This window comes from Tachyglossus aculeatus, chromosome 14 (assembly GCF_015852505.1).
Source record: "Tachyglossus aculeatus isolate mTacAcu1 chromosome 14, mTacAcu1.pri, whole genome shotgun sequence".
Taxonomy (NCBI): Eukaryota; Metazoa; Chordata; class Mammalia; order Monotremata; family Tachyglossidae; genus Tachyglossus; species Tachyglossus aculeatus.
Genome location: NC_052079.1, coordinates 53,965,114 through 53,981,725, shown reverse-complemented (window position 1 = coordinate 53,981,725; position 16,612 = coordinate 53,965,114). Strand labels below are relative to the sequence as shown.

The 16,612-nt window shown below is 58.3% G+C and overlaps 1 protein-coding gene across 3 annotated transcripts in view; it reads left to right on the top strand.

Annotated features, from left to right (window-relative positions):
• PPP6R2 (protein phosphatase 6 regulatory subunit 2) overlaps positions 1 to 16,612 on the top strand; it is a 92,764-nt gene that overhangs the window by 69,220 nt on the left and 6,932 nt on the right. For all 3 annotated transcript variants that reach the window (XM_038756138.1, XM_038756139.1, XM_038756137.1), the window contains 10 exons: positions 1,582 to 1,697; positions 2,766 to 2,851; positions 3,517 to 3,597; positions 4,746 to 4,843; positions 5,988 to 6,045; positions 7,000 to 7,157; positions 10,932 to 11,113; positions 12,609 to 12,774; positions 13,200 to 13,285; positions 15,507 to 15,744. In XM_038756138.1, the coding sequence (XP_038612066.1) occupies positions 1,582 to 1,697; positions 2,766 to 2,851; positions 3,517 to 3,597; positions 4,746 to 4,843; positions 5,988 to 6,045; positions 7,000 to 7,157; positions 10,932 to 11,113; positions 12,609 to 12,774; positions 13,200 to 13,285; positions 15,507 to 15,744 (1,269 nt within the window). The remainder of the gene's footprint in view (positions 1 to 1,581; positions 1,698 to 2,765; positions 2,852 to 3,516; positions 3,598 to 4,745; positions 4,844 to 5,987; positions 6,046 to 6,999; positions 7,158 to 10,931; positions 11,114 to 12,608; positions 12,775 to 13,199; positions 13,286 to 15,506; positions 15,745 to 16,612) is intronic.

Genomic DNA, 16,612 nt, shown 5'->3' with positions numbered 1-16,612 from the left:
CTGGGCTCTTTGGGGAGGCTGGGGGGTGAGGGCGGCTCTGGTCCACTCCCAGACGGGGGACGTTTCACAGATTTACTTTGGATTGGGCTTTGGAGAGCGAAACCAATCCCTCCAGTTGAGCAGTCTACTGTTACCTCCCCGCTGACTGTTCTGTTTTGGTTTTTTTAATGGCATTTGTTCAGTGCTTACTATGTGCCAGGCACTGAACTAAGCGCTGGAGTAGATCCAGGGAAATCAGGTTGGACAGAGTCCCGATCCCACTTGGGACTCACTGTCCCATGAATAGGTACTGAATCCCCATCTGGGATAAGCCCAGAGGGGTGAAGTGACTTTCCCCAGGTCACAGAGCAGACAACCCAATTATCTTGTAGCTACCTCAGCACTTAGAACAATAGTCTGGGACATAGTAAGCGCTTAACAAATACCATACTTGCTATTATTATTATTAAGTTACTCCTAGGCCTGAGCTCTTTGCACTAGGCCACATTGCTTTACTTGTAGTACCCCTTGAGTTCTTGCCCTCCCCAAGTTGGAAGTCCCCTACCCAAACTGGTCAGAGCCTGGCTTGGGGAAAGGTTAGCCCCCCCACCATGAAACCCTACATTCAGGACCTACGGGAAGCCCCTCCTCTGCTTAAGCCCCAACTCTTAGCTGCCCCGGACAGTTCTGGGTTCCAGATTGGAGGGGATTCTGCTCGAGAGCCAGTTGGAGCTAGGGAGGGGTGGGAGCGGGACACAGAGGGGATTGTTTTGGGACTTCAGGTCTCATGACATTCTCCTCCTTCCTTCCATCCTTCCTTCCTTCCTTCCTCCCCACCCTCCTTTTCTTTACCCATGTGTCTGCTTGGTTTAGCTCCCCACCCTGGGTTGGGGAAAGAGCACAGATCCCCAGATCCCTAGCTCTGGACCCCCGTCCCCAGAAGCAGTGCATTTGCTGCGCCCCGTTGCCCGGTTGACCGCGGTGTGACCCAAGCAGTGACTGACACGTGTGCTCAGCCTGCAGCCTAGGGGTGGGGCCTGCTGACCTCGGCCTCTCGATTCCGACCAGGGGAGGCCTGCCATCCCGCGTTCTCAGTTCGCACGGTTTCAGGCTCAGGATCCGTCTCCATCTGGACCTGAGGGGCAGAGGCCAAGGGCTGCCCAGGGCCCTGTCCAGACTCTGGTCAGCAGGCTGGGTCGAAGGAAACCAGGCCTGCCTGGTTGAGGGAAGTTGGGTGTCTGGGAGGCTCCAGTTTCCCGGCCACGGGCCCTGGGGCCTGAACAGGACTCCCACTCTCCTCCGGAGGCCCAAAGGGGCAGCCTGGCGGGATCCAGGCTCTCTCACTCTCCCTGGGTGCTGACTTCCCCAGCCAGCCTCCAGGATGAGGAATCCAGGGGTCTGGCCCACCTGGTTGGGATCGTGGTGCTTCCCCTCAGCCCGGAGGTGTCCTGGTGGGAGACAGTGGGCCTCGGGTTGTCCTCCATCCTCCCGCAGACCGCTATGCGACCGGCCCCAATTCGGCCTAGCGGGGCGGCGGACGGTCGATCGTCTTCCTGGGGGCCGCGGGGCCGGGTGGCACTGACCGGCAGGGGCTGTTTCCAGGGCTGAAGGTGGAATGAGGCGGGGAAACATGGGTCACCTCACGCGGATAGCCAACGCCGTGGTGCAGACTGTGGAGAAGGGGCCCAGGCAGGCCCAGATCAGCGAGTTCATTAAAGGTGCGTGCCCTGGGCTTCACACCCCTCGCCCAGTTTACTCTTTATGGAGGGTCGGGCATCACTTTCCCTCTGCTTTGGACCCAGACTAGCTACCTGCTCTGCCTGCCCTCCCTCCCACTCTTCTCCCCTCTCCACGTGCCCGTCACTGGTGGCCTCATGCGTCAGAGAAGCCCCCAAACCCCAATCCCAGGGGACCTCTTTAACCTTCCATCTCCCCATCCCTGGCCCCCTGGCGTTGTCCCAGGCGCCAGGTTTTCGTCGGAGAAGTCGCGAAGTCATTGGAGAGGTCGTAGGGTCAGTGTTGCCGTGCAGGGAACTGACTGAAGCCGGGGCCAGGCTTATGGGTCCTGGCCCAGGCTTGGAGAAGAAAGGCCGGGGGGTCGGGTCGCTGCTCCCCCCCAGCTCCTGGGCCCTCTGGCTTAGACACGAGCCACTCTCCCGGGCTGTGGGCTCAACCTCGAGCTGATAGGCCAGGCAGAGCAGAAAAATAGGCGATGTCCGATCCACTGGTCAGCATCAGTGGGCACCAGCTGACTGTGACCTGACTCGGAACAAAACTTGGAAGCACTCAATCCTAGTCACAAGTGTCCACAAGTGTCCTCTCACTCCCACCCCAAATCTCAGTCGGTGGGGACAGGCCCGAGGAACTGCAAATGTGAAGGCCGAGGATAAAATGAAAGAAGGGAAATACCCCCAGTCCCTGTGTCCTGTTGGGCTGGGTTTGAACTGGTGTCCTGGTGGCGGAGGGCATGGGTTCTCTCCTTGTCTCAGGCCCACAGTGGGGCAGGAGGGGAACGGGAAACAACTCAGACCGGGGCCAGGATGCAGGAGAGGGGCAGTCTGATCCGTCTCCAGAGAGGAACACCCGCCTGGGGGGCAGGAGTTGCAGGAGTGGGGCTGGGGGCCGGGAGCCACCAGTTCAGAACTGGGCTCTCAGGGAACAGGGGCAATAGCTGCCAGCTTAGGGCCATTCGAATGGGGTGGGACAGAGCAGCAGGGCGAGTGCTTCCCTGGCGATCCCCCACGACCATCCCTGAGCCCCCACCCCCCGGGGTCTCTTGTTCGCAGAGCTCCCCGAGGATTGCCGCGGCAGGTGGGAGAGCTTTGTGGAAGAGACGCTGACTGAGACCAACCGGAGAAACACCGTCGACTTGGTGAGGCCCCCGGTCAGGGGCCGGGCACTGGCGTCCCTTCTCCCTCAGCTCCCCTGCAGCCGGAGGGTGGGGGTCGGCTGAGCTTGAGTTATGGCCCAAGTGGGGACTTTGGAGAAAGGGGACTGTACCCACCTGGCACCGCATGACTCTGAGTGTGACCCTGTACCCTACTCCCCCCCGACACCTCTCCCGGGGCTAGGCTGGAATGAGAAAATGCCCTGAAACATCAGAGAAAGAAAAACCCTTCAGACCGCTAGAAACCTTATCAGACAGTAGTCCCGTGATGGCCCTGGCACGCGTCCGCTCGCACAGCATCTCACATCTCGTCATCGTTGAGAAGATGAAGTCAGATTAGTTAATCATCTGGAGATTGAATAGGGTTGGGCAGTTAAAGTGAAAACATATGCTGAATCCTGAAGTTAAATAGGAGGGCAGGCCTGTCCTCTCTCACCCCCCGACTCACCCGACTCCTCCCTGCTCCCTGTCTAGGCCAGGGTCCAGCTTGATTATCTTGTATCTACCTCAGTGCTTAAAACACTGCTTGACCCATAGTAAGCGCTTAATGAACACCATTATTATTATTGTTGTTAGGCCCCTCTCCCCGCAGCTCCCTCAGCAGGCCCCGTCACCTTGCCCTCACCTCACTGTGGCCGGTTGCGTTTCAGGTGAGCACGCACCACCTGCACTCGTCGAGCGAAGATGAGGACATCGAGAGCGCTTTCCCCAATGAGCTGTCACTGCAGCAGGTGAGGGGGCTGACACCAGGGAAGGTCGGGCAGCACAGCGATGGCCCCCACTCTCCTTGCCACTCGGGGGGTTCACAGGATTTGGGACCAGGCTGGCCCTCCCTGCCCCAGCATCCGCTGTGCTCGGAGGTCTGCAGGGAGGAGGTTGGCCATGCCGGGGGCGGGACGGACTGAGTAGGGCTTGGAAACAAGCAACACAGGGGCGATTGAAGCGAGGGTGTCCGGCGCCCCTGCCTAGTGAGGGGGGAGCCTGGGCACCTTCCCATCCCCTCCCACACAACCCCTACGATGCTTAATGAGGAAATGGGGAAGCCAGGAGCCGGGGCTTGGCAAGAAGGTTTTAGGGAAGAGGAGCTGCCGGTAAGGGACGGCAGCCAGAAATTTGCTTTGCAACTGGAGTGGGCACAGTGGGGACCAGAGAAGCAGCGTGGCTCAGAGGAAAGAGCCAGGGCTTTGGAGTCAGAGGTCATGGATTCAATCCCAGCTCCCCACTTGCCAGCTGTGTGACTTTGGGCAAGTCGTTTAACTTCTCTGGGCCTCAGTTCCCTCATCTATAAAATGGGGACTAAGACTGTGAGCCCCCCATGGGACAACCTGATCACTTTGTAACCTCCCCAGCGCTTAGAACAGTAAGCGCTTAATAAATGCTAGTATTATTATTATTATTATTATCGGCGAGGAGACCAAAAGGCCACACCAGCAGGCAGTGTGGTGGGGGTTAGCTGGTGGCAACCCGCTAGGTCCGCTGGCAAAGGGGCTGCAGCCTGCATTGCCAGGACTCATTGCAGGATGGTGGCCAGGGGCTGGCTTTCCCAGCTGGCAGCCCTGAGGCCAGAGGATCCGGAGCATCTGGAGCACCTGAGCATTGGTGGGAGGCGTCAGCTTGGCATATCTGAGTGCGCGGCACCCAGAGGTTTGCCTAACCCTCGTGTAGGGACCCGAGGAAGCTCCCTGAAAAGATTTGCCTAGGGGCTTTCCGAGTTATGGAGCTGGGGTTCTGGCGGTCAGGATGGTGGAGAAGAGGGTGGGTTGGAGCTGATCCCCGGGGCTGCCATTCCTGCCCCCACCACCTCCGGCCCAGTCCCGCCGGAGGCGGGAGAGCCACTCACCCTAATGGGTCCCGCTGGGGGCATCTCTCGCACTCGCAGGCCTTCTCCGAGTACCAGATCCAGCAGATGACGGCCAACTTTGTGGATCAGTTTGGCTTCAACGATGAGGAGTTTGTAGACCAGGATGACAACATCAAGTGAGTGCGCCGACAATCACTGTAGGGACCGACACCTGCCTGGTCCCCAGTTGGCCCTGGCGGGCCCGGGCTCAGCTCTAGTGACCTCCTGATTCAGAGCCCGGAGGCCTGGGCCTTCCCCTTCCCAGAGTCCACAGGGGCCCCCGGGTGGATCGGGCCTGCTCCGTTTCTGGAGGCCCACATGTGCTTGGCCAGAGTCGTTTGAGAATCTGAGCCAGCGCTGGGTCCCCGGAGCCCTCATCATCATCATCATCATCATCATCATCAATCATATTTCTTGAGCGCTTACTGTGTGCAGAGCACTGTACTAAGCGCTTGGGAAGTACAAGTTGGCAACATATAGAGACGGTCCCTACCCAATAGTGGGCTCACACTCTAAAAGGGGGGAGGCAGAGAACAAAACCAAACATACTAACAAAGTAAAATAAATAGAATAGATATGTACAAGCAAAATAAATAAATAAATAAATTCCAGCCCTCGGCTGGAACCCACATCGGGTCAGCGTGGGCAAGGATCAATCAATCAATCAATCGTATTTATTGAGCACTTACTGTGTGCAGAGCACTGTACTGAGCGCTTGGAAAGTACAAGTTGGCAACATATAAAGTCCCTACCCAACAGTGGGCTCACAGTCTAGAAGGGGGAGACAGAGAACAAAACCAAACATATTAACAAAATCCAGACCTTGGGCATACCAGGTAGCCTCTGTTGGCATGCGGAGTGTGGGCCAAAAAGCATTCCCTGACTTACCCCTGGCATTCCTCTTCTGGCTTGGAGAGTGGGAGGGAAGGGAGACAGGGCTGTCTTCTCACCACCTTAGGTTTGAGGCCGGGCGCTGGGAGACCCAAGCTGGGGAGGAACAGCCATGCAGCTGTTGGCTGAGGAGCTTTCCAGGATACCCTTAGGCCTGGAGACTCCTGCAGACTGGACATCCTCATTCCCCAAACGATCTTCTTGGACTGGGGGGCCAGTGGGTGGGCCTGGGGACCCTTTCAGGCTGTCCCATCTGGGGCTCCCTTCCCCTCTCCCCGGCAGACCCCTAGCCCAGCGGGCTGGGGCGCCTCCAATCCCACTGGCTCGGCTGGCAGCGAGAGACGGCCCTGCCCACTGCTGAGCCTCGGTGCCCATCTCCCTTCTTTGCAGCGCCCCGTTCGACAGGATTGCCGAGATCAACTTCAGTGTAGAGGCGGACGACGACAGTGTAAGTGGGGCCGCGTGGAGTCGGGTGTCAGTGTCGCGGAGAGCAAACGGGTTGTGTCTGGGAACCCCCTCGGGAGGCAGAGGGGGGCCCCTCCTGCCCACTACAGGAGGAGAAATGATTCACCTGGGTACTCAGGGTGAGCAAGGTGAGAAGAGGGACTAATGACTGACTCCCCATTGGAACCTTGCCCGGACTCTGGTTTTTGGTGTTTTTTAAGTGGCATTTGTTAAGCGCTGGCGTAGATATACGCTAGTCAGGTTGGACACAGTCCCTGTCCTCCAGGGAGCTCCGGTCTATGTGGAGAGAGTAGGATTTAATCCCCATTTTATAGATGAGGAAACCGAGGCCCAGAGCTGGGGTTAGAACCCAGGTCCTCCGACTCCCAGGGCCGGTCTCTTTCCTCTAGGCCGTGCTGCTTCTAGTTCCAGTTGGAGGGTGAGCTGGATTTGCAGCTCCCCGTGCCCGGTGAGGGTCCGGGGTGGGGAAAGGCGCTCCCCTCAACTGCCTGCCTGTGGCTGGAATGAACCTGGAATGGGCTTCAGGAGAGTTGGCATCTGCCACCTGGGCTTAGACACCCTAAACTTTCTGGGCCGCAGTCCTCTGGGGGGAGGATACCTGTCCTCCTTACCACTTACTCGTTAGACTGGCAGTCTTCGAGGGAGACACGGAAGGTGTCTCATTCATTATCTCGTGTCTGCCCGGGAATGGGCATGGTGCTTGGCCCCTTGGAAACACCCTAATAATTAGAAGCGTGGCCAGGCAGATCGCGATTTCTAGCAAGGGAGAGCATTCTGACACCGGGGGTTCGAGGGGTGGCCCCCACTGAGCCCGCGCTGGCCCTGATGTCCCCGGGACTGTCCCTGTTAGGGCTGCGGGGTCCGTCCCCCCTGCAAATAAGCGCCCCCCGGCCCAGGCTTCTCTCCAGGAGCTAATGTCGGTGGAACTCTGTTTCAGCCCAATGCATCTCTGTTTGAAGCGTGCTGCAATGACCAGATCCAGCCCTTCGACGACAACGTGGAGGAGGAGGAGGCAGCGGCCGAGGAAGAGGAGGAGGAGGACATCTGGGATGACAAGGAGATGAGCTATACGGCCCAGGGAAAGTCCAGGACCAGGTATGGGGGAGGTGGGAAGGCGGAGAGGTTTGCCCGGCACTGCCTGTGCCCGCTTTCCAAGCCTGTTGGCTCTGGGGTTGCTTGCTTCTTGCCCTGTCCCGGGCGGGCCACCTGACCAGGACTCGGGACGGGGTTCTTCCCATGCCCAGGGAGCCGGGGGTCCGGAGCTGGGCCCCAGAACAGACCTCACGTTGTCCTCCTGTCAGGTCACGGCGTAGGGTGGGGGTTGCATAGTTGGCTGCCCACCCCCTCCTCCCCTCTCGGGAATGCTGGGGCCAGTCACCTTCCCAGGTGGCTAGCTGGTCCCCATTCTGGCCAGCGGCCGAATGGTCCCAGGTGGCAATCTCTCCTGCTGCAATTGTCTGTGTATCCGCCCCTCCCACCCTGGGGATCCCCGGGAAGTGGGAAAAGTGGGCAGTCATTCCCAGCTTGGTCTTGCCGGCATTGCCACCGCTCCAGAGCCGCCGGCTGGGCTGACGGATTTCAGGAGGGCTCCTGGTTGAGCGGGGCCCAGGGGGAGCCCCATCATTTCTTTCAGTGAGAGATGAGAAGCAATGTGACTCAGTGGAAAGAGCCCGGGCTTTGGGGTCAGAGGTAACGGGTTCAAATCCCGGCTCCGCCACTTGTCAGCTGTGTGACTTTGGGCGAGTCACTTCACTTCTCTGGGCCTCAGTGACCTCATCTGGAAAATGGGGATTAAAACTGTGAGCCCCATGCGGGACAACTTGATCACCTTGTAACCTCCCCAGCACTTAGAACAGTGCTTGGCACATAGTAAGCGCTTAATAAATGCCATTATTATTATTATTATTATTATTATTATTATTATTATTATTATTATTATTATTATTTCAGGGCAGGGAAACAGTCTCCCGTCTGACCTTCCTGCCCAATCAGCTTGTGGACCAGCGTCTGGGGCTGGAGGAGTTAAGTCTGGAGCCCAGAGCAGATTTTTGTTCCACGGTCCTAGCTGCCCCTTGTGCCTGGCCCGCTGAGCAAGACGTGCCCCAAATCTGATCACCTTGGAACCTCCCCAGTGCTTAGAACAGTGCTTGGCACATAGTAAGCGCTTAATAAATGCCATTATTGTCATTATTATTATTATTTCAGGGCAGGGAAACAGTCTCCCGTCTGGCCTCCCTGCCCGATCAGCTTGTGGACCAGCGTCTGGGGCTGGAGGAGTTAAGTCTGGAGCCCAGAGCAGATTTTTGTTCCACGGTCCTAGCTTAATAAATGCCATTATTATCATTATTATTATTATTATTATTTCAGGGCAGGGAAACAGTCTTCCGTCTGGCCTCCTTGTCCGATCAGCTTTTGGACCAGCGTCTGGGGCTGGAGGAGTTAAGTCTGGAGCCCAGAGCAGATTTTTGTTCCACGGTCCTAGCTGCCCCTTGTGCCCGGCCCGCTGAACAAGACGTGCCCCTCCAATGCTTCGTGGGGCGGGACGGCAGCGTGGCTCAGTGGAAAGAGCCCGGGCTTTGGAGTCAGAGGTCATGGGTTCAAACCCCAGCTCTGCCAATTGTCAGCTGTGTGACTTTGGGCAAGTCACTTAACTTCTCTGTGCCTCAGTTAGCCCATATGTAAAATGGGGATTAAGACTGTGAGCCTCACGTGGGACAACCTGATCAACTTGTATGTACCCCAGCGCTTAGAACAGTGCTTTGCACATAGTAAGCGCTTAACAAATACCAACATTATGCCTGTCCCGCCATCGACCCCCGGCCCACGTCATCCCCCGGGCCTGGAATGCCCTCCCTCTGCCCATCCGCCAAGCTAGCTCTCTTCCTCCCTTCAAAGCCCTGCTGAGAGCTCACCTCCTCCAGGAGGCCTTCCCAGACTGAGCCCCTTCCTTCCTCTCCCCCTCGTCCCCCTCTCCATCCCCCCCATTTTACCTCCTTCCCTTCCTCACAGCACCTGTATATATGTATATATGTTTGTACATATTTATTACTCTATTTTACTTGTACATATCTATTCTATTTATTTTATTTTGTTAGTATGTTTGGTTTTGTTCTCTGTCTCCCCCTTTTAGACTGTGAGCCCACTGTTGGGTAAGGACTGTCTCTATAGGTTGCCAATTAGTACTTCCCAAGCGCTTAGTACAGTGCTCTGCACATAGTAAGCGCTCAATAAATACGATTGATGATGATGATGATTATTATCCGGGCCCAGGCCGAGAGCCTCCCCCGGGGCTGCTAAGGAAGCAAAGGACTCTAGGTGGCGCCAGAGCTGCATGGCCTTCCTCCCTCCCTCCTCTTCGCCACTATAAAGAGAATAATCTTTATTAATGTCGTTGCTACTTGCAAAGCACTGTACTAAGGGCTGGGAAAGAAATGTACGGAAAAGGTAGCGATCCAGTCTTCGCAAGCCACTTCGCTACCCTGTGCTTCCGTTCCCTCATCTGGAAAATGGGGATTGAGACTGTGAGCCCAGTGTGGGACAGGGACTGTGTCCAACTCGGATTGCTTGCACCCACCCCAGTGCTTCGGACAGCGCCTAACACTTAACAATTACCATAGTAATGATAACAATAATAATAGTTATTATTATTATTATTATTATTAATAATAATAAGTGAAGCAGCGTGGCGCAGTGGAAAGAGTCCGGGCTTTGGAGTCAGAGGTCATGGGTTCAAATCCTGGCTCCGCCACTTGTCAGCTGTGTGACTTTGGGCAAGTCACTTCACTTCTCTTCACTTCACTTCACAGTCTTTTAGACTTTGAGCCCACTGTTGGGTAGGGACTGTCTCATATGTTGCCAACTTGTACTTCCCAAGCGCTTAGTACAGTGCTCTGCACACAGTAAGCGCTCAATAAATACGATTGATTGATTGATTGATTCTCTGGGCCTCAGTTCCCACATCTGTAAAATGGGGATGAAGACTGTGAACCCCCTGTGGGACAACCTGATCACCTTGTAACCTCCCCAGCGCTTAGAACAGTGCTTTGCACATAGTAAGCACTACTATTAGCATTTTTTTGTGAGGACCAGGCAGCCCAGCCCCGAAGGCCGCCCCCTCCCCTCTTCAGATGATAATAATAATGATAATAATAATAATAATAATAATAATAATAATAATAATAATGATGGGGTTTGTTAAGCACTTAATATGTGCCAAGTACCGTTCTAAGTGCGGGGTAAATAATAATGGTGGTATTTGTTAAGCGCTTACTATGTGCGAAGCACTGTTCTAAGCGCTGAGGAGGATACAAGGTGACCAGGTTGTCCCATGTGGGGCTCACAGTCTTAATCCCCATTTTATAGACGAGGTAACTGAGGCACGGAGAAGTTAAGTGGCTTGCCCAAGGTCACACGTGGGGCCCACAGTCTTCATTCCCGTTTTACAGATGAGGGAACTGAAGCGCAGAGAAGTTAAGTGACTTACCCAAGATCGCACGGCGAAGTTAAGTTTCCCCCTCCTAGACTGTGAGCCCGCTGTTGGGTAGGGACCGTCTCTATATGTTGCCAACTTGTACTTCCCAAGCGCTTAGTACAGTGCTCTGCACACAGTAAGCGCTCAATAAATGCAATTGAATGAATGAATGAATGGACCTCCCAGGGTGCTCCCAGGCTTCCCCCTCCGGGAAGCCAGGCGGCTGTAGGAGCGAGAGCCTTGCGGCCAGGGTGGGTCTGCGGCCGCTGAGCGGCTCTTGGCGGCCCTGGAGTCGGGGCCAGCCCTCCAGCTGCATCCAGAGGTCCCAGGTGCAGCAGGAGGCGAGTGGTCAGCGAGAACGGGTCAGCTGGCTCACCCCGCTTTCCTGTCCGGGGCAGGTTTGGAGCATCACGGGCCTCGGAGAGCTCCTCCAAGAGCGACCTGGAGAACGGAGATCGGGAAGGGAACGCTGACTCCGAGGAGGAGAGGGAGCCCCAGCGGCCAGCCTGTGTCCCAGCCAGGAAGGCCGGCGGTAGCCCGGGCCCTGCCACTGGGACGAAGGAGGCCGACTCCTCTGAAGGTAAAGGGGTCGGGGGCCCGCCCTCTGCTTCCTAATTCCCACTCCCACTGGGACATTCCTAGACATTCTTTTAGACTGTGAGCCCACTGTTGGGTAGGGACTGTCTCTATATGTTGCCAGCTTGCACTTCCCAAGCGCTTAGGACAGTGCTCTGCACACAGTAAGCGCTCAATAAATACGATTGATGATGATGATTCCTAGGGAGAAACTGGTAATGAAATGGAAGCCACTGGGCCCTGCCTCAAATCAGTTAGTAGTACTCGTTGAGCGCTTAGCCTACTGTGTGCCGAGCACTGGACTAAGCACTTGGGACAATACGGTACAACAGAGTTGGGAGACACGTTTCCTGATCATAAATGAGCTTGATGGCCAAACAGCCTTCCCCACCCCGGGTCTGTGGGGTGCCCCTGCTGCCCCTGGAGTTGGGGGAGTTGGTGAGTGGGTTGGGGCTGTGTCCCAACTGTGATTTGGCCTTTTGACTGGGGATTATAGCTGGGTGCTCCCAAACCCTCTCCTCCAGCACCCGCACTGGCCCCGGAGTGCTCCCGGTGTCCTCCTCAGCTGGGCCTTGGCAGCATTCTCCCTACTGACCTCATCGCAGTGGGTCGGGTCGGAGACTCGGCTCTCTTGTCACCCGCGGTATGGACTGGGCACCTGCCGTGAGCCGGACGCCAGACTGGGTGCCCGCCCTCGACTGGGTGATTGGGAAAATATAGCAGAAGTGAGACCCAGGCAGGCCCAAATTGCCAAACATAGAAGTAAAAGAGTGAGAGGGGGGAGATGAGCGATAACAAAAGTAAGGAAGCGAAATAGGTACTCAGTGAAGGTTTGCGTCCTCGGTTGGCAGGACCAGGTAAGAGGAGGACGAGGAGGTGAAGCTGGGGAAGGAGGAGAGGCACAGGGTTTCTGCTGGTCGCCGTGTCTCACCAGGGGCATATCTCAGATTTGGGTTCCTGCTTCCCCTCCCTTTCCACGGCATCTATGTCCCTCATTGTCCCCTCCTCTCCCCACTGTGAGATCTTGCCCCCCACCCCGAGCACAGACCTGGCCAGCCCTCAGGCGGTTCTCCGTGACCCCAGCCCTGGCAGGAACTGAGCACTTCTCCGGGCCTGAGCAGCCAAACAAAACACTTGGCCCGGAGCCTGGGCGACCGGCTCGGTGCCCAGCAGGGCCGTGCCACCCCCACCCCATCGCTTTCCATCCCCAGCCGGCCTGCACGTGGGGCCTCTTCCCTGGGAAACCTGGAAAAGGCCAGAGTCTGGCCTGAGCCACCAGATGGGGTCCACTGGGCAGTCCCGGTCAGCTGGGTCAGCCAGTGGCGTGGTGTTGAGAAGTGGCTCTTTGGGAGCTGGGGACTGGGGTCCTGGGGCTGGGCTTGGCTCTAGAGTCCTCCATGGGACTCCTCCTCAAGTGCCCATTGTGCGGGGGGGAGGTTCCAGTTTGGTCCCTCTCTCCCTCTCTCCCACCCACCTGCCTCCCCTGAACCCTCCCGAAGGTTCTGGATGGACAGCTGTGTTCGATGAGCCGGTGAACTCCAAGCCCCCTCCCCCGTGCGTAGCGATGGATGTCGGCTCCAGCGTGTGGGATGCCACGGCGCAGGAGAGTTCGGCCCCAGAAGAGAAAGGCTGGGCCAAGTTTACAGACTTCCAGCCGTTCTGCTGGTAAGCAGAGACAGGCCCGGTCTCACCACGGTCACCCTGCTCCCAGAGAGGCCCCGGGTCTGGGCCGCGCTCTCATTCCTTGCTCGGCCGAGGCTCCTGTCCCGCCCCACCCTTCCGGGGCTGGCCCGCACGCCCTGCAGACGCACTGTGTCAAGGGAGGGGATCTGGACCGAGGGCATCTGGATTGCAGACCGGCATGAACCGGGGCCAAACCTGGGTTGAGGATCCAGGTGGCAGATTGGCAGGGAGCTGGGCCGTCCGCGGGCCAAGGGTCTCAGTGGGAGGCGGGCAGAGGACCGTGGGCCGAGGGTCCGGGCGAAAGGTGGGCAGAGAGCTGGGCCGCCCCCAGGTCGGAGATCTGGGTGGGAGCTGGTTAGAGATGGCTATTGGTGCACGCTGATTGTCCACCCTTCTCTCTCCTCCAGCTCAGAATCAGGGCCCAGATGCAGTTCTCCAGTGGATACGAAAAACAGCAAATCTGAGGCAAACCTCAAACAGAACCAGGAGGCCTGTGAGTGAGCTCGTTGTGGGCGGGGAATGTTCTGTTCTTGTAGTGTATTCTCTCAAGCGCTTAGTACAGTGTTTTGCGCACACTAAGCACTCAATAAATGCAACTGAATGAGTGAATGGGGGCTGACCTCTGGAACGGAGGGGATTGGCATCAGCCTGGGTGGATGTTGGCAGATCTGCCAGGCCCCAAGACAGACTGCTCTTCCCAGAACCCCCGTTCCCCCCTGGGAAAACCTCAGCAACCGTGGAGCTACTGTCAGCCCCCGGAGGGAAGGGGGAGATGGCTGGGGGAGGGAGAGAGCGACACTCCCTCCCCTGCTGTCCACACCTCCCAACTCCTTCTGGTTTGGCTTGAGGGGAGGGAGCCCGCACAGCCCAGCTACGGCTCACTGGGGCCCCAGTCAGTGTCACTTGAAGGGTGAGCAGGCCAGCACATGTATGCCAGGGGTAACCCAGACAGGTTGTCCCCATTGGCTACTGAGGCATTCCCGGGTCAGCCTGCCCAAAAGAGAAGTGGCAGCCTCAGGACTCTTGGAGGACCGTGGGCTAGTTGCCCTCTTGGACACCCTCCCTCATGGTCAGGGATGGACCATCCAGCACCCGTGACTCTTCCCTGTCCATCCCTGACTCTCGCCACAGTGACCCAGCGCTGATCATGCAACCTCCCTGACTCTCTCCTTTCCATCCCTGACTGTCCCCCCAGTGACTCAATACAGACTGTCCCACACCCCTGACTCTACCATCCCTGAGTTTCCCCACAATGATCCACCCCACACTTCTGGCTCTCCCCCATCCATCCCTCCCTCCCTGTCCCCGAGTGATCGAGCCTGGACCGCTCCATCCAAACCCACCGGGAGCTGCCGGCGTTTCCGACTGCACGGCTCCCTGTGGGAACGGATCCCAGGCTCTCACTCCCAGCTTGTGCTGGGTTTGAACCTGCCGCCCTTTGGCTCCAGTGGGGCCAGTGGGATGGGATTTGGGGAACAGCAGTCCCATGGTCACCCTGCCCACCCCCTTAACGGTTCTGTGAACTCCCCTCCAGACCCAGGGTCTCAGGCTGCGTCTTTCCAACCTGCAGAGCGTTGGGTTGTTGGGAAGCTGCTCCGTCCCCCTGACCGTCCCGGTTGCCCTATTCTGTCCCACCTTCAGTTCTGCCTTGTCCCTTCCTGAGATGCAGCCAGCGGACAGGGTTGATTCCGGGCCAGGATTCAGCCTTTTGTCCTGCTTTCTGCCCCTTCCTCTTAGCCCCTCAGAGGTGACCCCACACATGCCAGCCAGACAGGTGGCCCAGTGGCCCCAAAACCTGCCCAGGCTAAAATTGGCCAGGGCCTAAGCCCCTCTGAGTCAGTGCCCCGCCCAGGCCCCCGCCATCCCAGCCTGTTCCCAGGCTTGGCCTAGACACCCAAGCGTCGGACTGGACCGAGAGGGAAACCAGACCTCTCTGGGGCCGTCACCTCACCTCTGCTGTTGCCCCAAGGGTTGATGGTAGCGTCAGTCACCATAGGCCAGGGCACCACTACACACAGAGGAAGCTACTGAATGAAGGAAAGAGAGGGCAGGGGGCATTTGAAATGCCATTCCCCATCACCACCACCCTGGCCAGGTGGAGGGGCGCCTCAGTGGGGCAGAGGGAGGCAGGGGAAGATGGGTACCGGTGGTGAGTTAGATGGCCCATCCCTGATGGTTTGGGTGGGTTTCCTGAAAGGCAGCCAGCACATGGTTCCTCCAAGCGGCACTGTCGGAGACAGGGTCCCGGGTGGACCAGAATCTGGGAGGGTGTCGGCAGGGACCCCGGCAGTGGTCAGCGGGCAGAGCGGGGCTTCACCGAGCAGTTGGGAAGTCAGGGCCGTTAGGCCCAGAGAGATGGGCTCGAGATAGGGCAAGGGAGCCCCTTAAGTGACTCACCACCGTCACTCCCCCCAACGCCTGCTCTCTGGAGTCCCTGAAGCCCAGGGCGGGTCTGGGAGAGCAGCTCCCTTGAGAATGTCCGGCGTGGGCTGCAGGCCCAAGGGCCCACCCAGCTGGGGAAGGAGGGAAGGAGAACAGTGCCCACCCAGCAGAAGCTGGCCGGCTTTCACCTAGGGCCGCTCAGCGTGAGGACCGTGCAAAAAACCCCCTCGGGGACCGCCCCACCTGCTCCCCGACCCCCTCCAGCCCTTCCCTTCCTTCACGTGTCTCCCTCCCCGTCCCCTGAGCCCTGGGTTTGCGTTCTGTCCCTCCAGGTCCCCGGGCACTCTCTTCCCCTGCCGTCAGCGCGGGCTCCCCGTGTGCCTGGAACGTGTGCGTGGCCAGAAAGGCACCTCTGGTGGCCTCGGACAGCAGCTCGTCCGGGGGTTCGGACAGCGACGAGGAGGAGGAAGACAAAGCCAGCACGGCCTCCGGCCGGGACGCTCCCCAGCCGTCCCGGAACACCGCCCAGCCGACCCCGGACGCCCACGGCGAGGCGGACGTTCTTTCCAGGTGCGAGGGGAAGGGAGCGGGCCCCGGGGCCTGGCTTTGCCAGTCACCCCTGCTGCCGGCAGACCACGCCAGGCCGGCCCCCGGGCTTTCAGGGGACGCTTTCCCTATCCCGCCCTGGGCCCTCGTTCTCGGGGTTCCCCAGAATCGGCCTGTCCCCGCCCAGCCGGCAGGCAGCCACGTCCCTTTCCTGTCTCCCACCCCCGGTTCCTCCCCTCACCCCCTCCAAGAGTACAGAAGTCTAGTTCCAGGAGCGGTTATGTCTCTTCCGGCTGCCCCACCCCTGAAGCGAGAGAACCGCCCAGGGCCCCCGACTTCCTGTTGCGGGTTTCTGCCCCGGCCCAACCCGTTCCTCGGTCAGGTGAGGCGGCCGTGTGGCCGGGCCTCTGGTGGTGGTTGCCCTGGGCCTGCCGGCCAGCTCCCGGCCGGCCAGCCGCCTTCCACCCACCCCCTACGGCGGACACGCCGGCGCTCTGGGTTGGGGTTTGGACACGTGCTCAGACCCGGGGTTAGACACCGAGGGCTCGGCCGGCTGGCTCGGCGGCCAGCCGATAGCTTGACTGAGCGTCTGCTATGTGCGCTGCACTCAGCAATCTGGAAGAGGATGAAGGATTTAGCAGAAGGGATCTCTGCCCTCAAAGAGCTCCCAGTCTCATGGGCCACACTGGCACACTGGCGTGCCACTGTGGGCACTAACTCGGCGGGCGGGACAGAGCTGGAGCTGAGGAAAAGCAGAGCACAGGGGAACTGATAGTAATTATGGCACTTTTTTTTTTTTAATGGCATTTATTAAGCGCTTACTATGCGCAGAGCACTGTTCTAAGCGCTGGGGAATTTACAAGGTGATCAGGTTGTCCCACGTGGGGCTCAC